The sequence below is a fragment of the Chelonia mydas genome, chromosome 3, assembly GCF_015237465.2.
Source record: "Chelonia mydas isolate rCheMyd1 chromosome 3, rCheMyd1.pri.v2, whole genome shotgun sequence".
Lineage (NCBI taxonomy): Eukaryota > Metazoa > Chordata > Testudines > Cheloniidae > Chelonia > Chelonia mydas.
The window spans coordinates 100,871,593-100,893,212 of record NC_057851.1 but is presented as its reverse complement, the minus strand read 5'-3'; the positions used below and the strand labels follow the sequence as shown (position 1 = coordinate 100,893,212).

At 40.6% G+C, this 21,620-nt stretch overlaps 1 protein-coding gene across 29 annotated transcripts in view; it reads left to right on the top strand.

Annotated features, from left to right (window-relative positions):
• Positions 1–21,620, top strand: part of MAP7 (microtubule associated protein 7) — a 199,590-nt gene that overhangs the window by 53,411 nt on the left and 124,559 nt on the right. The window contains exon 1 of one of the 29 annotated variants that reach the window (XM_043543003.1): positions 4,617–4,735. The exons of 27 other annotated variants lie outside the window; for them this stretch is intronic. In XM_043543003.1, the coding sequence (XP_043398938.1) occupies positions 4,696–4,735 (40 nt within the window). In that variant the 5' untranslated portion in view covers positions 4,617–4,695. Of the gene's footprint in view, positions 1–4,616; positions 4,736–21,620 lie in introns of those variants that run through there. One more of the 29 variants, XM_043542990.1, reaches the window with a different exon arrangement.

Genomic DNA, 21,620 nt, shown 5'->3' with positions numbered 1-21,620 from the left:
AATATAGAATGAAAATGAGATATTGCAGAAACCATTGTCTGGGAAAATGCTGACATTTTAAAGGTGGCCAGCATACTTCAGGTGTGTGTGGAAAACGAAGATTGCCCTATGTAATAAAGAAAGGTGCAGAGGGTCTATTTCCACCCATGCCTTCATCAGAGAAAGAAAACGGGAGAAGGGAGAACTCTCATGCAATAAAGAAAGAAGGTGATTGATTCTCCACCACCAGTTCTGTGTTCTGTATTCCATTACTCACATCACTGTACATTGAATACATTTCCCAGACCTGAAGATGAGCTCTGTGTAAGCTCGAAAGCTTGTCTCTCTCTAACAGAAGTTGGTCCAATAAAAGATATTACCTCACCCACCTTGTCTCTCTCTAATATCCTGGGACCAACATGGCTACAACAATACTGCATATGACTCTCACCTGTCAGCCCTATAAAACAAATTTTACCTGGAACTGAAGTTTTTTTCTTTTTTCTTTCTGCTGTTCCAATTGGAAGGGGTGAAGACACACTGTCAGTCCAAGCCAATCCTCTGCAAATCCAGGGAAATCCATTTTGCGTCAACAACCTGACACAGGCTGGGATCGCTTTGCCCAGTCTGGTACATCTTCCAGTTGTTAAACCAGTGGTGACTTGGAGGATAATATCCATTGAGATAGCAGTGGCTCACTATTGTAAGAAAATAATGTTCTTTAGCTCCAGTCACACACAAACATTATTGAGAAAAATGAATTTGTCATAGTTCCCTTTCACAAGGTTCTTGAACCTCAAGGGATGACCAGAAAATTAAGACAGGAGGCCCTTGAATATCTAACTTGTCAGATAATTAAAACTTTACAACTGTCAGGTGCCTCCTGCTTCATCAAGTGGTTAATATGTGAATTCACGTCACTTGTCACAGTACTGTAACAATGAGCGTCTTTGGACGCTGGCTTCTAGCTTGTCTTTATCTAAAACCTTTGCATAGAAGTCTTATATAGGACTACACTGCCACTCTGTTTTTCATTAAGTATTTTAATATAGTCCTCCCCTTATTGGCTGCCCCTTCCACACACAGAGCTTTCAATTAAGTCAGCCTCCCATACCTTTCAACCTCAGTTAAATCATTCTTATTCATAAACGGTAGTAAATGCCTTGTGGAAAGAACACCCTCCCGGCAAAAATCTTTTCAATTCTATCCTATGATGAAGGTAAATATCCAGCCCTTTCTCGGAGCCAGGTTGCTCATCTGCATGGCCTAAATCTATGCAGGACAATCTGCTGCAACTACAGCATAGCTGTGTGGCTATTTTTGGCAACATACCTTCTGTCTAGTGGTCTTAGAGCAGTGGGAGGCTGCATATGCTTACTGTGCAGATGCTATTCATGTGGGGTGATTGGAATTATTTAATATAATATATTTGGTAAAATATTAACAAAACATATATACAGATACTTTTAAAACGTATTTGACATGACTTCTTAAATATAAATACAAGCTGATTAATTTTATATCATGTTTCCTTTTTACTCTCAGTACTTGCATGCTAAATAGGCGGTGCATTAGACGGTGAGTTAGCAAGTTTATTTTCCCTACATGTCAGTGAGAGAATAAATTCCTGTTTCAGACTCTTGATGATCTTATATTGCAATATTAATGGGTAAAAATGTGCAACCACTAGTTTTTCTGTATCATGGGACACAGACTGGACTGACACTTGTATAGCAAGCAGGCTTGAATGCTGAAATGATGCTTTTCATTGCCATTTAAAATAAAAATTCTGCATTATACTGATCACCAAGCTCTTCGTTCTGCTACCGTTACTCAAACTGAGTTCGTACTTTGCTCTACAATTAGTTCTATTGAGCTCAATGGGGCTACTTTCAGAGTAAAGTACTAGTCCAGGGGTTGGCAACCTATAGCACGCGTGCCGATTTTTAATGGCACACTGCTCCCTGCGGGGTCCCAGCCGCTGGCCCCGCTCAGCCTGCTGCCGAACCCAGGCCAGGACCCCAGCAGGCAGCAGCGAGCCATTAAAAATCCTGCCCGCCCCGGCCTGCTCTTCTCCGCCGCTGGCCCCCCCTCTCCCCGCTCCCCTACAGGGGCAGGGTGAAGAAGCTTGGTTCTGCCGGCCTCTGCTGCAGGGCAGGCAAGCTCCCCCGTCCCCAGCCTCTTCCGCCATCGGTCCTGCCCCTCCTCCTCTCCCTCCCTGATCGCCGATCGGCTGACGGCCCTTGCGATGGAGGGGGAGAAGCGGAGCCACAGAGTGCTCTCTGCTTCGCGGAGGAGGCAGAGAAGTGATGGGGATGGGGCCTTGGGGAAGGGGGGTGGAATCGGGGCATATCTCCTCCAGCCCCGTGCCGTGAGCCGCTCTGGGCAGGGGGCTGGAAGCACCCCCAGGACCCTAGCTCACACCCCCAGCCCTCTGCCCTTACCCCTACACCCCCCCACACACACCTAGCTCTCTGCCCTGACTCCAGCACCCCCCACATATACCCAGTCCCCCTATGCCCTGACCCCTGCACCCCTCACACACCCCAGCCTCCTGCCCTAACCCCTGCACCCCCATACATACCCAGCCCCCACACACCACATGCCCTGACTCCTGCACCCCCCACATTCCCACCCCCACCCTGAGCACCAAACGGGAACTCCTGCACACACCCACACACACACATTCCTACCAGCTCCCATTTGGTGCGAGGGATGCAACCTGGTAAGCACTGCACACCCAAACCTCCTGCCCCAACCCTGAGCCCCCTTCCTCATTCTAGCTCCTGGCCAGACCCTACACCCCAACCCCCAGCCTGCTCGTTCACCGCCAGCCCTGTGCTCAGTGCACTCCCATCCTCAGCTCAGTGCAGAGAGAGAGGAAGAGAATGGGCCAGAATCAGGGAGAAAGTAGGTACCCACTCTATGTGGGCAGGGCCAGGATCCCAGACTGGCAGTGGGTTGAGCGGGTCCGGCAGCTGGGATCCCGGCTGACAGGAGCCAGCGGACGGAACCCCAGACTGGCAATGGGCTGAGCCGCCCAGCCCACTGCTGGTCTGGGGTCCTGGCCACCGGCCCCGCTCAGCCCATTGCCGGTCTGGGGTTCTGGCTGCCGGCCCCTTGCCAGACGGGGTCCCAGCCGCAGGCCCCGCTCAGCCTGCTGCCGGCCTAGGTGAACAGAACCCCAGGCAGGCAGCGTAAGATCAGCATTTTAATTTAATTTTAAATGAAGCTTCTTAAACATTTTGAAAACCTTGTTTACTTTACATACAACAATCGTTTAGTTATAGAATATATAGACTTATAGAGAGAGACCTTCTAAAAAAACGTTAAAATGTATTACTGGCAGGTGAAACCTTAAAGTGAATAAATGAAGACTCAGCACACCACTTCTGAAAGGTTGCTGACCCCTGGACTAGTCAGTGGTTGTAATGTATTGCAGGAAGTGTCCTCATGCCACTTGGAATGGTTATAAATAAAATAGTTGTTGCAGTTCAAGAGGACATTTATAAAGAGCAACACTTATAAAGCTCTGCTATTGGAAAGTTGAGACCTAAATGTTATGGCACAATCATCTCAATTTAACAGAATTAGATTTGTAAGTTTCGGATCCCTTATAAATTGATAATGGAAACTTTAAAAGAATTGTATGGTCATTTTTTCTTGAGTGTCGTGAAACTTCCCCTTTTTAAAAAAAAAAAATATTATTACTTAGACAAAATACAGTGGATAACTTTCTAGGATGGGTTTTTTTGATTTACTTAAAATCCATATTTTTTGTATGTAGTCTTTTTTTAAAGTTAATATTAGCTGTTACTCTAAATTACTAGCACATTTGTATACATAATATTGGACACAGCAGTGACTTCAGTGATAGCACTGCAGTCGCTCAAGAACACACTGTTCCATACTGATCAACCAATCAAAGAACTGAAGAAATACCCACCCAAAATTTTACGGTCCATAGTAACATATCAGATATCCAAGAAAATGTTGTGTTCCTCTTTAAAAAGCAAGTGTCGAGGTCCACCGTTGAAACTAAGGTGCCGTGCTAAATTAAGTAATGCTCTTTGCTTTAAAACTCTTAACATTTTCGGTATTTCAACAAATTAATCTTTTCGTTATGTAGTTAAAAGTAAAACGCCTCTTCTTTCGTTTTAGTGAGGAATTTGTTCAGGCAAAATTGGAGGCTGTGCTGTGCTCCTTTTCTTTTTGTTGTTTTGAGACAAGTTTGAGCAATTAGACCAAAGCATCTATTATAAAGGGTGTGTTTTGAAATGGGAAGTAGGGCAGTGTGGTAGACAGCTGCCAGTACCAGTAACCAGTTGCTTTGGGCTTAGCTTCTTTAAGCAGCTCAACCTATTGACGTAGTGCTCAGGGAAGTACTCAGCAGACCTCTCCCCCTCCCTATCCTCTTTAATAATCTCCTATGCTGTGGATGTGACAAACTCCATTTTGATCGGAAGTTGGGCCTGAAATTGTAAGAGCGAGTCAGATTTGACCTCAAAACTGTATTGTATTCGGACATATTTTTGCCATTTCTGAAGTTGCACATTCAACTTTACATTTGACAAAGCCTCTTCGTTCCTTTTTGGATTGCTTAATTGCCAATCTGGTTTATATTTTTTTTAGTACAAGGTGAAAACTGAGGAATGTTGAAGTCGTGCAGGTATTATAATATGGATTATGCTATGAATTTATGATAGACCCTCTGAAATGCACATGAATACAATACTACTTGTAATGGAGAAAATAGGTAAGCACCTCATTTTTCATGTTCCTTGAGATATTTCCTTTAAATGTTTTTCTAATTTTAAAGTTTGGAAATGGAAATAGTGTTATCCACATTAAGAAAATGGACAGCTAGCCTCTTTCCCTTGCATACTTGTTTCCTAATCAAGTTTACTGAGATTAATGTAATGCATTAGTTTAGAGTCTAATGTAATGCATCAGTTTGTAGGAGAATGATTTCAAATTACAGTGGTCATCCGTTGATTTGATTTTTCTAAAATACATAACCAAATCACAGGTTTTGTGCTGTCATTGATATGAGACAGCAAGGAGTGATGTTTTGTCTTGTAATTTGAATGGAAAACTTCATTTAAAAAGAATGGTATATTAAACAACTTTAGTAGTTTATCATATTATATAATATTTAATGTGCATAACTTTTAAAATAACTTATTTAATACTGAAGTTGTACTTTTATCCTAAAACCTTTTTATTGGCCTAGTCTACTTTTTGCAGTTAAGTGGCCATACCTACAATATGTTCCTAGGGTATCTTCTTGTTCAGAACAACACAGTAATTTACTTTGAAAAGATCAGACCTAAATTAAAGCAAATTTGGAAAGACTGGTAGATGCAAAGAAAAGCAGAGCATGAGGGGACCTGCTAGGCTATTGTAAAATATTTTATTACAATACAGACTGGGCTTGGGCTTGCTAACATATCTGATAGATCTGGGGTTAGGATGTAGAACTGTGACATCATCTACATCAAAATGTTTTCTTCTCCTCTGTTGCCCTCTAACAGTAATACTGATGAAAGAATGTATAAAACATCATTGTTGAGGCTTATTCCTGGCTAATTAGTGGGGTTTACTGGTAATTCTTCTCAGTTATTTCACTTTAAAAAATATATTGAGGCCTATGTGTGTATTAGTATAGAAGCTTCACTTTTCTTTCCATTTAGCTTATCCCTTCCTAACTAACCCTCTTCCTCCCACCCCCAATATTGTGGAACTAGCATAACATTTGCTTGCATCACATTGTTCACTCTGCTTGTGTGTTCTTTCCCTCCCATACCTAGTGTCTGCCTTGTCTATTTAGATTGTAAGCTCTTTGTGCAGTGCCAACCACCATGAGGCCCCCACTCTTGGTTGGTCATTACGCACTACCATGATAAACATGATTAATAATGTCTTTTTATAAATAGTGCATTTTCAGAATATTTTTCCACCATAATTTGTGTTTAGTGTGCTTAGCAGTAACGTAACCTAACTGGTGTAAAATACTGAATTGATACTAGTTGGCTGTTACATGTAACTTTATGGTTGCTGTTGGCAAGAAAGCATTTTGGATACGGATGTAGTAATAGTAAAGCTTGCCTGCCATGCTGGGGTTGCTCTGAAAGTGTTTTAAAGATAGATGGTTCTTGCTAAAGTAAAAACTGAACTTTAATGCTCCAGATTAATTATTCTGATTTATTCCTTGGAGTTAATTTTTTAAAATGAGGATCATTAGAAAGGAAACGTAATGCTACTGAAAATAAGGGATGGATAGCACCAGTTAGAGGCCGTGCTCTTGGTAGTTTGTTTCTTTCCCCACAGCTACAGAAGCCTGCTAATCTAGTCGTGTTCATAGACTGCAAATCATACCAGATTTTGTGTGTGCGGGGCGAGGGAGGGAGGGAATCATTAAGTGAACAAACATCCCCTAGGAAGTAGGCCAAGACCAGCAACCTCATTTTCATTTTTGATTTAATCCAGATTTTCAAATGTGAAAAGCTATTGCATGCATCCACTGTACCACCACTAATGCTTCTTCAGATGAATTCCCTTGCAATATTGATGTCACAGATAATGCTGTATTATGTTAGCTGCAAAATTCCAAAGTAGAAATGGAAGTATACTTTAACACAGTATCATGAAAGGACATGAAATCAGAGACAGTGCCTTTTGGGGACCAGGGCTTCATGGAATTGCAGGAAAACAGATAGGTGATCAGAGAAAACTGGGTGGGTGTTTAAGCTGTGACAATTTGCCAATGAAATTTTTTTAACTTCTAATTGAAACACATGGCAATAAAATTAATCCAGATTATGTGGAAGGTCAGTGTGTTTTGGGAGCCAGTTTGTACAAAAGGAAATATGTAAGCACAAGAGGATTTTGGTGTTTTGCTTGGTTGTGATGGGCTGTAATGAGTATATAACAATCTGAAGGGTTTTGTTATAGTCAATAGCAGCAAGAGAGATCTGAGTGCAAAAGAAATCATGTATCACTTACTCTTAGGGAATGACAGAAACCCGGAAGCCAGTATGATTGACAATTTATGTATGGTGATCAAAATTCTCTACTGGGAGGCAAACAGAGGCTGTGAAAACGAAGGCTGTGTCAAATGACGCAAGAAAAAACAGATTTGGAATGATCTCTATTTTTGTATGCTGCAAGGCAGCCTGTAAATATTGACCAAATATGTGTTTTCCCTAGCCAAGTTGTGAGGTATCTGTGTATACGTTTTTAATAAAGGCCTGGGGCATGGGTATGTAAGGTATGGTTCAGAGAGGGGTTTCTATAAAACAGAAGAGTCTGCTGCCTTTAGTATTTGCATCGTGACCATTCAAAGCTAAGAGGTTGTGAAGTGAAGTGTATTCAATAGACAAACGGAGTAGTGTTCAAAAGGTACATGGAAGTAGACCAGATTTTATGAGAATGAGAAAAGCCCATGTAGACAATCATGAGACCAGGGACAAATCATTGACTCTTTCTGTGTTTCCGTTCCCCATCTGAAAAATGGGGGTGATAACACTTCCTTTCCCCCAACATATATCCGTCTTGCTTCTTTTCATTCAGAGACCATGGAAGGGGTTTGGTATAAGAAGCTGAATAGAACAGTCAATGTAACTTTTTCACTGTCCGGGGTACTTTCAGGAACAGGATGGTGGAATTTTTTAATCTGTATATAATAGAATGAAAAAGTACTGGAAAAATATATCTGAAGTGAACTGAAATTGCTGCATTTTTTTTAGGCAGTAAAAGATTTACAATAGTTCTGCAGAAGCAAAAGGAAATGTGCACACTTGTATGTAGTGAACTCCATAAGAACGACCATGCTGGGTCAGATCAGTGGTCCATCTAGCCCAGTATCCTGTCTTTGACAGCAGCCAGTGTGAGACGCTTCAGAGGAAATGAACAGAACAGGGCAATTTCAAGTGATCCAGCCCCTGTCATCCAGTCCCAGCTTCTGGCGGTCAGAGGTTAAGGGACACCAGGAGCATGGGGTTGCATCCCTGACCATCTTGGCTACTAGCCATTGATGGACCTATCCTCCATGAACTAATCTAATTCTTCTTTGAATCCAGTTATAATTTTGGCCTTCACAAAAGACAGTTGTTAATAAAGTTGTGGCCTAATTAAACCACATCCAGTGTCTCCTGTTATCCTTCCAATATAACCAGACAGTTCAGTGTTAGATGAGCAGTGACTGCAGAGTTGCATGCATGAATGACATTTTAAGTTGTATTCTGTTAGAAACTGTTAGTGTTCTTCCGTTAAAATCAAAGCTTGGAAGTGGATGAGGATGTGACTAGTGAGTGACTAGATTTTTTTAGAGTTTGGTGGAAGTATTTAGCAAATAGCTACTACTCAGGCATGTGATCTACTTTCAGAAGGTTAGAATTTCAGCTTTTTAAAGACCTCAGAGGATGCCCGTGAACACAAAGGTTTAAGGGAGTATATGGCTTTGGCTTTCAAGGTTAGGTAATATTTTAACCAGAAGTAGCTGAAAAAGCATTTGAAACTATCTACAACTATTTTTAACTTGTCCAAACCTTTTTTTAAAGCATCAGAATCTATATAAGTTTCTTGAACCAGATGATCGTCATGGGTTAAAATGCCACACTACTATTTGGGTCTTTTCCAAGTGTTGACACCACAGTGCAATGTCATGGAGATGCATCACTGACTATGGTGGAAGTTAAAAAAATACAAGATAAATGTGGGGTCTTGGCCGCAATTATTCTTTCTTCCAATAAAATAGGTTGTAATGTGTAATGCTTGTATGGACAGCTACTGCATTGAGGTGGATGTTCCATTTCTCTGCACAGTCAATGAACTAACTATACTTCATGTATAACCTGTAAACTGCTTTCAGAGAATTTCAGCATGAAAGTCAGTAGCAAGTTCTCACACATTTTAGCAAATGAAGTGAGGAGAGAAAGATATGGAGGCAAATTCTTTAATCTCCAATCCTGCAAACACTTAAGCAAGTACATACGTGAGGGCAGAATTTGAACTGTGATTTTAAAAAAAAATCTAGACAGAGAGAGAGGCAGGTAAATATTTTTGTGGGTGGTGTTGGACTCTACTTTGACTTAAAAAAAAATAATTGAAGTCAACTAGCTCCTTGTATATGCTAATTTGGTGTCTCTAGAGATGGTGACAATGCATTGATGATCTCAGATAACTGGAAATAATTTAATATTTTGGGCATTTAGTAGAGAAAGAACAAATTAAATGGGCTTGTTTCCTGCATTTGTGAGTTTAAGATGAAAGGTAAAACCAGAGTAAAGCAGCATACGTTTAAGAAACAAAAGCAAATTATGGTTGGGAGATTGCAGACAAGTTATAAAACCCTGCAATCTGTGTACAGCTTTTTATCACTCAGCAGGTATGTTTCATCTCGGTGAAATGCAGTGGAGTTAACTGCAGATGAATTCGGTCCAAGATGACTAAATGCAAGAGTAACCCTCTCTTTTTAGACAGGCATTTTTCCTGTACTGAGGTTTATTAAAATATAGCAGTTATAAAAGGCTACAATCTGTTCTATGATTATAGATTATCTAGTTTTTGAAGAAAAATTATTTATAATGCAACAGTCACAAGACGACTCTGCAGTTCCAGTATAGTCTCACTGGATACTGCCCATGTGTATTCAGACTGCGCTTTTCTCTAATGTTGGGTCTCTGTCGGAAGACTGGAGCACTTGCAGATATCCACTTCTGTTCATCACCATTTTTTCTCATTGCTGTGTCAGTCCTTTTATCACCTACAGCTGACAACAGGCTGATGTCTTCATTTCTCAGCACTCAGGTAACATCTTGGTATTTTGGTCTGCTATTTTCCTGCTAGCAGACCTAGGGGGGGAAAAAAAATCTCTTCATACATATTTGTTGTTACGGTCTCTTACAAAATAGATTCCAGTCTTTTCTATGATGACAATAATACATAATAAGCATATACTGCCTCCATGACAAGATGGGGGAAAAGTGCAATTGTTATTGACGAGTTGGTTATATATAGGAAGCAGAGGAAGAAATTTTAAGAATACTAAACTAGACTCTTCATTATGAGTCCCAGAAGTCCTTGAAGAGTTGGTAGCTCTCACTGTCCGTATCTTCTAGGGCTCTTACTATAAAGCCTGTTTCAATGTTCTTAAAGTTTCTTGCTCCGATGCCTACAAATAATAATTAGAAAATATAGATAGCAAAACAAATAAATAGTTTATCACTAACATCTTGCATTTGGTTCATCTCCTTCTTAGAGAGTCACTATATAAATTAAATTATTGTTTGCTATTCTGGAAATATTCCTGCTTCATAGTCAGATCCAATTATGATATCATTGGACATATTAGGGGAACAGATTCAAAGAGGAGCTCATTTTGAAGATGCTGCTACTACTTCAGAAACTTGGTTTCCATGGACCTTTAGTGGCAGATTGTTCTTTATGGCTCTTTAAGCATGTCAACACATGCTAGATTTAACCTTAAAAATTATGGTGATGTGACATGGAATCTGTTTTTTGGTTTTGTTTTCCCCTGCACTACTTTGCCTATCTCACCAAGGAGAGTGTGTCCCTTCCTGGCAGCATGCCCATATTTATAGCACTTAAATCAGAGCCCAGATTACAATTCCTGATGTTCAGCTCCAGATGATCATTGCACTGAGCTGCTGTGCAAGCAAACCAAGTGTAAGAGGAAAAAGGAAATTCTGAATGTGTAACACCCATAAAAGTATGTAACAAACAGGGCTTCATGCCGGTGGGACTGCAAATAAACTAATAAATCAGTCAGTAAACTACTTTATTGTCTAATGGAAGGCAAATCTTGGCACTGTCTCAGATACAGGCTATTTATTGGTGGGAAAGTGGAGGGATACAGTCAATTGTAGTTGCGCTTATATCTATAGTTCTGTCCGTGTCTGTCTGCTGTCTCTCGTCATCTATCTAATAATTAATAAAAAGTTGTCTTACCCTGCCATCTAAAAGCATCACTGAATAGCGGGTCTTGAGGACAGATTGGAAGGAGATATTAACATAACTGTTTTTAATTAATCCCAGACAATCTTTACAGCACTGTACAAAACACAAATGCAGGTCTTGCCCTGCAGGCCTTACACTCTAATGGTTTGACTAAATCCATGGTAGCCAGGATGGAAGCCCACTGGACCACAATAGATTTTAAAGCATATATTTAAGCGTGGTTTCCAAACTTGGTGATTTAGTACACAGCCAGAATCTCCTGGGATTAATCCCAGTTGTCCCAGAGTGGTACAGAAGAATTCAGTTCCAAGGAGGGGAACCATACGTTTTTAAGGCTGCACACACAGGGCTTGTCTACATTTACCACACTGTAGCAGCATGGCTGGCTGGCTGCCATAGCACTTAGTGAAGATGCTACCTACGCCGACAGGAGAGCTTCTCCAGTTGGCCTGGGTACTCCACATCCCCAAGAGGTGTAGCCCTCCCATTGACATAGCACTGTGTAAACTGGGAATTCAGTAGGTATGACAACCCTGAGTGACATACTTCTACCGACATACGTTTGTAGTGTTGACCAGGGCATAGGTTAAGATTTTCAAAAGTGCTCAGAGTTGCCTTAACATAGTATCCACTGATTTCAGTGAGAACAATTGGCTTCTGGGGGGGACCAGAGTTAGGCATTTGCTGAGTGCTTCTGAAAATCCCATCCATATTCAGTTACTGATTTAGGATCATCCACCGTTTAATATTTAAAAAACAAATGAAAGCTTCAATGCAGTTTTAATATCATTTTGCTGCATAAAACTTAGAAATCTCATATTTGAAATGTAGTCTCGTAGGAAACTACTTTGGAGGCAGATCGGTTTTATGAATGGGATTGCTGCTGCACTTTATTATATAGCTGGCCTTAGACCCTGCAATGTGCTCAGAGCATCCATGTCAGTAGCTAACAAAAAGATGTGGTCAGTCATCGTCTCCTTGACCAGTCAAACTATAAAACCAGTGAATTGTTGCGGAAGCTTTTAACAAGCACAAAGATAAAGTAGATCACATATTTGCCAACTCTTATGTGAATATAGAGAACTCCTTAAAAACCTGCACTAAAATGTGTACTTTTTTTATTACACCATCAAGCTTGGTGTTGGGGGCCCCCACATGAGGTTTCTTTCACTGCTCCTGGTGCTGAGTTGATGGTTTAGCAACTGTTTCTCAACCAGGCTCCCCGCTCCTCTCTCAATTTGAGCCTGACTGCATATTTTGAAAAGAGCTTTTTCTTGGTTTGAGCTTGGTTCAGTGAACAAGGTGACGATTTGAAAACAGTGGAGTGTAGAGCTGTATGTCTTGTCACCCTTTGCTTTTACCCTGACTGACCTTCAAGCTGTGTAGGAGACAATACTTAGGGTGATTAATCAGTCTTCACTTGTTATTTGGGGTAGCTTGCCTGGCTTAGAGAGAAGGGTGAGAGAGAGAAAAGGAGAAGAGGAATATAAACACAAACACTTTCTAATATTTTGTTTAGAGGGGACAGTGGGATGGAAGTCGCCAACCTGGATCAGCTGCTAGGAGACAGTAAGTTTCTGAGTCATGTTCCATTACAAAGCGCAGCATTGTTTTAAAAAAAATCAGCTAGTTGATGGGCTGCCTTTTTAACCAGAGTAGATTTAGAACATCTCGCAGTTGTTTTATGTAGAGAGGGATATGATTGCAATAGAAACAGCTGAGAGAGAGAAAAAGCATTTGGGATTTTTCACTTTATTATATTCAGAATGTGTTCGTTAACAAATTATGATGTGCAATATTCTTTAATCAGTTTAAGTGTTTAATAAAAATAATAAATACCTAATTCTTTTAATCTATAACGTGCTTTTACAGACAAATAGTAACATTGCATTATACATTAAAGCTGTTATCTATTTGACCAGCATTTTATTTACATAAAAAAGAAAAGGTATTTTAAATCATGTATTATTCAAAGTTTAGGGAAATTTTTTTGGAAAAACACTTAAGTAGCCTTTTTCATATCCATCTGTCCTTTGGCCTCAAATAGTTTTTCAATCTGCCTTTTTGCCAGGAAGAATTCTATTCATTTTGACAATTAGTAGATACATACTAAAACTGTTCTTTAATGTTTAAGGGCCTGGTCCAAAGCCTGTTTTCCTTGTTTTAACCTTCACTTATTCTTCTGGTTTAGAAAGTTGTGTGAAATAGGATATTGGTACAGGGGCACAAAACACTGGTAAACATTAAATTCTACATTATGAATACTGAAAAATGTAAACTATTTTTAACTATCTTCTTCAGTGATTTCTTTTACTGTTTTGCTGTCTGATAGTTTTGCTTCATTGTGGAACTAATACATTTCACTGGTGCAGTTCTGGGCACTTACTTGCATTAGTACGTTGACATGACTTGTGAATATTTTTCCAGTTACGTTGCAGCTAAACTGTGTTACAGTAGAAACATTATCTTTTCACTGAAACCATGTTTACAACAAAAATAACCAGTTCAGTAGTATCATGTGCTATTGTATTTGTGAAGTGTATGAGGGCTTGGCTACACAGTGGGCTAATGCACGCTACAGGGTGTGATTTCCAAAGCACACTCACGTGCGCTGATTGGTCTGTGTAGACCCTGCTGGTCAGGGCTGGCTCTACCGTTTTTGCCGCCCCAAGCAGCGTGCCGAATTGCCGCCATGGTGAGCGGCTGAAGAGATAGAAGCTGCCGCCGAATTGCCGCTGCCGTGAGCGGTTGAAGATAGAGGCTGCACGCCCTACTAGCACACAGACTGCCGCCCCTTGCAGATTGCCGCCCCAAGCACCTGCTTGGAACACCGGTGCCTGGAGCCGGCCCTGCTGTTGGTGCACTGTAATGTAGTGGTGTTTGAAACAGTACTAGATTAAAGTGCAGTAGGGCACCTGTAGATCCTGCTGGTGTGCACTAAAGGTTCCTTGGTGCACTTAACAAGTTTCAAACAGCACCATATTAAAGCGCACCAGCAGTCTCTACACAGACCAATTAATATGCAACATGTGAGTGTGCTTTGGAAATCACACCCCTGTAGAGTGCATTACCCCATTGTGTAGACAAGCCCTCAGTCTCTAGCTGGGTTGTGTTTATTGGGATTAAAGGCTTTTTTGGTATAACTAAGTTAGTTAACAAGAGGTTCCCAGTATTATCTTTTATCAGAGGGGACCAATGTGATTTTTCTAGTCTGACCTCCTGTATAACACTGGCCATAGGACTATTCAGCAAGCACTAATGCATGTGCTTATCTTTACATTTGAGAGTATGCATGTGTTCCATTGGCTTCACCAGGGCTAAAGTTAAGTATGTTCAAAAGTGCTTGCAGAATTTGGGCCTAAACTGGCACACATACAGTGGAAAGCTTATATAACTGACACATAACGGATTTATTTTCTACATCTTGTCTGTGAAACAGGAATTAATTCAGGGAAGTCTGGTGTCCTGTGTTATGCAGGAGATGAGACTATACGACCACAGTGGTATCTTCTGGCCTTATGTTAAATAGATCTAATCTGTTACGTAAGCTTCCACTGTACATGGGGCATTCCTGTGACAATTTAGGCCGTAGTCCTGCAAGCACTTTTGAATGTGCTTAACTTTATATGTATATTTTTTGGCTTCAGCGAGGATACTACCATGTCAAGTTAAGCATATGCATAAGTGCTTCCAGGATAGAAGCCTGAAATATTACTATAAAGAAGGATAAGTTAACATATTTCATTGGAAACTAAATAGTTGAATTGCATTTGGTTATAGTATAGCAGCATCTAAAAGTGCTGCATGCCGTAGAGGCCTATTGGAGGACACTGTCCTTGTCCCAGATTGCTTACTGTTTTGTGTTTCTCACTCATTCCAACTTCTGTTCACACATCTCAGGGGGCGGGGACGACGACAATTTCCAGTGTTAGTCCTAGCATTCCATCTTGGATCATTCCCAAAATGAGCTTGTTTAAATAACTGACTATTATGTAGGGTCTTTGGGATGTTTCCTAGAACTGTCATTAGCAAGGGAAGAGGCAATTCTTGATTTAGTCCTAAATGAAGCCCAGGATCTGGTCCATGGGGAACTGTAGCTGAACCGCTCAGTTACAGTGATCTTAATATCCTTATAGGAGGGATAATATCAAACAAGCCCACCACAGTAACATTTAACTTTTAAAAAGGTGAAGTACACAAAAATGATGACACTTGTTAGATGGCAACTAAAAGGAGCTGTCACAAGGGTTAAATGCTTGCAAGCAGCATGGGGATTATTTAAAAACACCATAATAGAGGCTTAGACTAAATGTATACCCCAAATCAGAAAAGACAATAAAAGGACCAAATGAATGCCACCATGGCTGAACAGCAGAGAAACGAAGGCTGTGTGACAAAGTTCCTTCTCTGCCTTGGTGGGTCCTGTGCTTATTGGTGGATTTTCTCACCTCAGAGGTTCACGGCAGCCCTCAGTTTGGCCACTTTCGTGGCTCAAATCTGCCGTTCACTCAGTTAGCCTCCTCACTGGCTAGCATGGGGAAAGGAAGAAGAACAATCCCCGCAGTCTCTGCTGATCCACCTAGTGGATCGGGGAACAGGCCAGAGACCTTCCCCACTGGTGGAACCCACAGTCCAGTTCAACTCCTCTGGTATCAAGCAGGAAGTTGGAGGGATGGGGGGAACCTGGGCCCACCCTCTACTCTGGGTTCCAGCCCAGGGCCCTGTGGATTGCAGCTGTCTACAGTGGCTCCTGTAACAGCTGCGTGACAGCTACAACTCGCTGGGCTACTTCCCCATGGCCTCCTCCCAACACCTTTATTCTCACCACAGGACCTTCCTCCTGATGTCTGATAATGCTTCTACTGGAAGACTGAGAAATGCTACACCTTCTCACTCTCAGCTTCTTGTGCCTCTTGCTCCCAGCTCCTTGCATGCAAACCACAAACTGAAGTGAGCTCTTCTTTAAACCCAGGTGCCCTGATTAGCCTGCCTTAATTGATTCTAGCAGCTTCTTGATTGGCTGCAGGTGTTCTAATCAGCCTGTCTGCCTTAATTGTTTCCAGATAGTTCCTGATTCTTCTGGAATCTTCCCTGTTACATTACCCAGGGAAAAGGGACCTACTTAACCTGGGGCTAATATAGCTGCCTTCTGTCACTCTCCTGTAGCCATCTGGCCTGACCCTATCACAGCTGTTAGAGGCAAAAAGACATCCTTCAAAATTTAGAAGTCAAAACCTACTGTGGAAGAAAATCAGAGTCTTCACGCTGAATTTGTTAGCAACAGGTAGGAGACCATTTATTTTCAAGCAATTGTAGGGGGAGACTACGGTCGGGCAGAGTTTCCCCTGCCCTCAGGTAATCTCCAAAGTACAAGCATTTTAAACCGAGCATTTATACATTAATTACATACAGAGACACAATAACAGTTACGTCCTATTTTACATTTTCTTCCCATTATTTTAGTCAACATTGTATTCCATTCTTATCTCAAGGCAAGGTTAAAGCAGCTTTGTTAGTAATTTCCCACCCGCCTTGCACACACCCCGCTTCTAGAAATCTCGTGTTATTAAGGTTAGTTAGCTTGTCTCTTGCTCTGTCTCTGAACCAAACTACATGGCTGCACACAAATCCTCTTTTCCTTTTCACACTTCCACGCTACTGAGGATAATAGGAAGGAGCAAAAACTCTGGCAGATTAAGTGTGAAAGTATAATAAGGCAGGCCATGAAAGAATTTGAGAAGCAGTTTGCTAAAGACGCAAAAACTAACAGTAAAAATTGTAAGTACATCAGAAGCATAAAACCTGCCAAACAGGCTGTGGGGCCACTGGAGCACTCAGACAAGGCCATTGCAAAGAAGCTAAAGGAATTCTTTGCATCGGTCTTCACTGCAGTGATGTCGGAGAGATACCTGCATCACTTTTTGGGCCACAGACCTGAAGTACTGTCCCACGCTAATGCGTCAATAGAAGAGGTTTTAGAACAAATTGATAAATTAAAGAGTAGTAAGTCACCAGGACCAGCAGATATTCACCCAAGAATTCTGAAGGAACTCAAATATGAAATTACAGAACTACTAACTATGGTATGTAACCTATAGGTGAAACAAGTCTCTAAACCAGATGACTGGAAGGTAGCTAATGTAACACTAATTTTTAAAAAAAAGCTCCAGAAGTGATCCTGGCAATTACAGGCCAGTGAGCCTAACTTCAGTACTGGGCAAATTGGTAGAAAGTATAGAAAAGAACAGAATTATCAGACATACAGATTAACATGATTTGTTCGGGAAGAGTCCACATGGCTTTTGTTTAAACACGCATGTGGACAAGAGTGAGCAAGTCAATATAATGTACTTGGACTTCCAGAAAGCCATTGACAAGGTCCCTCACCAAAGACTGTTAAGGAAACTAAGCAGTCATGGGATAAGAGGGAAGGTTCTCTCATAGATCAGTAACTGGTTAAAAGATTGGAAACAAAGGGTAGGAATAAATGGTCCGTTTTCACAATGAACAGAGGTAAATAACAAAATCTCCCAAGGAGCTGCACTAAGACCTGTGCTGTTCATTAATGATCTGGAAAAGGGAGTGAACAGTGAAGTGGCAAAGTGTTCAGAGGATACAAAATTATTCAAGATAGCGAAGTCCAAAACTGACTGCAAAGAGTTGCAGGGGAAAATCTCAAAACTGGGTGACTGAATTTCATTTGCCATTTTGTTGTCTAATATTGATAAATGCAAAGTAATACACATTGGAAAAAATAATCCCAACTATACGTGCAAAATGGGCTCTAAATTAGCTGTTACTACTCAAGAAAGAGATCTTGGAGTAATCATAGTTCTCTGAAAACATCTGCTCAATGTGCAGCAGCAGTCAAAAAAGTTAACAATGTTAAGAACCATTAGAAAAGGGATAGAAAATAAGACACTGGACAGAGAGAAAGTAGAATGCATCATTTTATGACCAATAATCTTATCAACAAAGGAAATAATGTTACCTGTACCCCTTCCCCCCCCCCACAATATTTTTTGCGAACTAGTGACCTGCTTGTGCAAACTTATTCTGTTTGATTTATTGCAGCAGTAAAAACCAATTCCAAACGTAGTCAACCTAAATCTAATAAACCAGAATAAGGATTAGTTAGCTATTACCTTAGGTATTTTATTTTGTTAATTACTTGCTGTTATCACATTTTTTAAAAGGCACTACAGACAGAGCCACCTAATTGTGATTACACAGGTGTATGGGAATTTCAGTTCACCTTGCCCATAAATGAAGATGTATTGGCAGTTAAATCTAATCTGAAAAAGAATTAGTTTCTCTTTATTAAATAATGAATTTTTGGATCTCAAAAATGAATAGAACTAGTTCACTGGGGAAAGGTTAAAGACCTTGCTCAGAATGTTCTTTTGTTTATGCTGTTGATTTAGCTGATTAAAGTACTGGATGTAATTTATGCTTGGTTTAATTTCATTGAGAGAGATGGCCACAGTGGGATGGTTTGCCCTGAGTGGAGTGCTGAATTGGGAGGGGAAATGGCAGTGAGTTGGGGACAGTCTGAGCTGTACTGGCTATAAGAAAGGGGATGTAAAAGCCTGTTCGCTGGAGGAGGGTATGGATAGGAACGGAGGTTCAACATAAGGGAAACATTTTTAGTTTCTAGCTTGTGCTAGGACACTCTCAGAAGTGGCCATAAAGAGGAAGGGAGAATCCAATCTGCATTGCTGGTACCATGAGATCAAAGTGGGGCTTCTATTTGGCTTTGAAAAATATATACTTGTGTATATATACTTGTATATCAGGATTTTGGTTGAGCTTTGAGTAAAATCTACTATATTCAAAGCCAAATTTCAGTCAACCTTAACTTCAACCAACAGAAATTCCTTGTTGCCATTGCATCCTTCCCAAAAAGACACTTGCAACACTATCATGCATGGCTGATTATAGAAATCAATTTGTCAGGTTTTTTTTCCATCTACATGTTCGTAGCAGTGTGGCATGTTGAAACCTTGGCAAGCTTCTTCATTTCTTAATGCTTGGAAATTGGGAAAATGTATTGGGCTACCTCCTTGGCTGTGGCTGGGAAACGCAGAACAAAATTGTGGGGAGAGATGCAAATATGGCATAAAGTACATTTCTGTTTCTCCAATCTTAGGACCACTATAGGCAGAGTCACACCACATACAACATGTTAGAGCCCATGGGGTCTTCTAACTTACACAAGCTATTCTTTCTCCAACCATGCCCCCGATGATAGTATTAAGAAGAGGGATGGTGTTGGATTCTCTGTGTTGACTCCATGTCACAAGAAGATCTTCCTTCTACGGAGGTGATTCTCCCAGGGCTGGAAATATCAGCTTTATGGTGAGAGTCTGCTGGTGTATTAGCACAAATCTGCTTTACCCACATTGCATAGAAAGATCTGGTCAGTTAATGATACTTGGCATGCTAAATTCCTCCGTTCACACAGGTTGTGAGTGTTCCTGAAAAGAGACAGGACTGAGATTGGTAGATTCCTGTATCCTTTCAGGTACCACAATTTTTGCATCCTAATAGATTAAATTATGTACACTTAAAAGGAATAATCGATCTGATTAAATTTCAAGGCTCTATGACTGTGCATCAAACTTCATTAGAGTACATTTGCTCATATATCTGTGGAGTCATGCTGACTCAGTTTAGTAATATGTAATATTTTTAGTTTGTGTCACATGTACCAGAATGTGTACTACTATGTTATCAAGTTTACAAGCTCACAGATTTGCACACAAGATGTTGATCAAAAGTGTTTTTCTTAAAGAGTTGATAATATATAGGATTTTTTTAAAGTTTATTTTATGTTTTCCAAGTTAAATTCTGTTCCTATTATATCCAGCAATTTTTAAAAACTATTTTTAGGGTATTTTTATGAGGCAAATATCCACAATTCTGTTTCGCTATGTAATATGCTTACTGTTCAGTCATGTATTCTTGTTTTCTTTTGCTTTGTCTTTTTCCTCAGTTAGACATAGTGTTAATGTTTTTCTTGTCAACAATTCTTCATCACCACCACCATGTAGTAGTATCTAGAGTCCCTAAACAAGGATTAGAACCCACAGTGCTAAAGTGTTGTACAAACACAGATGGTCACTACCCTGAGAATCATAGACTTTAAGGTCAGAAGGGACCATTATGATCGTCTGACCTCCTGCACAATGCAGGCCATGTAATCTCACCCACCAACTCCTGTAACAAGCCCCTAACTTATGTCTGAGCTACTGAAGTCCTCAAATCGTGGTTTAAAGACTCCAAGGTGCAGAGAATCCTCTAGCAAGTGAAACATGCCCCACGCTGTAGAGGAAGGCGAAAAACCCCCAGAGCCTCTGCCAATCTGCCCTAGGGAAAAATTCCTTCCCGACCCCAAATATGGCGATCAGCTAAACCCTGAGCATGTGGGAAAGACTCGCCAGCCAGACACCCAGGAAAGAATTCTCTGTCATAACTCAGATCCCACCCCATGTAACATCCCATCAGAAGCCATTGGGCATATCTACTGCTAGTAGTCGAAGATCAATTAATTGCCAAAATTAGGCTATCCCATCATATCATCTCCTCCATAAACTTATCAAGCTTTGTCTTGAAGCCAGATATGTCTTTTGCCCCAACTGCTTCCCTTGGAAGGCTGTTCCAGAACTTCACTCCTCTGATGGTTAGAAACCGTCATCTAATTTCAAGTCTGAACTTCCTGATGGCCAGTTTATATCCATTTGTGTCTACATTGGTACTGAGCTTAAATAGTTCTTCTCCCTTCATGGTATTTATCCCTCTGAAACATTTTACATAATGTTTCTATCCTTTTCTAACACTGCATTTCACTGTCAGCAAATAATTATAAAATGTATTTTATTAAGAGCCACCATTTTTCTTCCCCAGTCTGACTTGATGTTCCCCAGATGAAAGCGTAATCCTACAATATGAGGTGGTACAAAATTTTTTCGTGTCTTTTAGTCTCTTGACATGTTATGCTTGTAGTTCACTATTTATCACAAGCAGCGTTGGATGGGACCTTCAGTCCAAATCACTACATCAAGCAGGGTGGTCTCCAATTTTCTATTTTACTTTGACAGCTACAATCAATTCCTTAAACTACATCAACCACATCTTACCTAGTTCTCAGCAGGGACCATGATGAATATTGTAGCTTCCCTTTTTGACTTCTTCCTAACATGGTAATTTTTCAGTGATGTTACACTGAGAGGTCCCAGCTGTGTTCGTTGCATCACATGATGATATATATCAATCTTTCCCTTTCCAAGTCTTGCAGAAAATGCTATCCAAGATTCCTTTTTTAACCTACCCAAAATAACATTTATCCTTCTTTTTAAAAAAATCCAGCAAATTCATGTGGTGATGGTCAGTGTTCATGGGCAGTATCTCTACATATCTTGGTTCCAATTCTTTCCTCAGTTATACCTGCTAGTGGAGTTATTCTGGATTATTGATGATATAATGGAGAATTTGACACCTTGAGTCTGTTGGCATCAGCATAGTCCTGTTCTCTTTCTGCCTTACTAACTTGTAGCAGATTTCTCCTCCTTCTCCTATTATGAAAAATAGGGCTGCTCGGAAGTGTTGTAAACCCAGGAAACAATTAGATAACTTCTAACTGATGAATAGCCTATATCTCT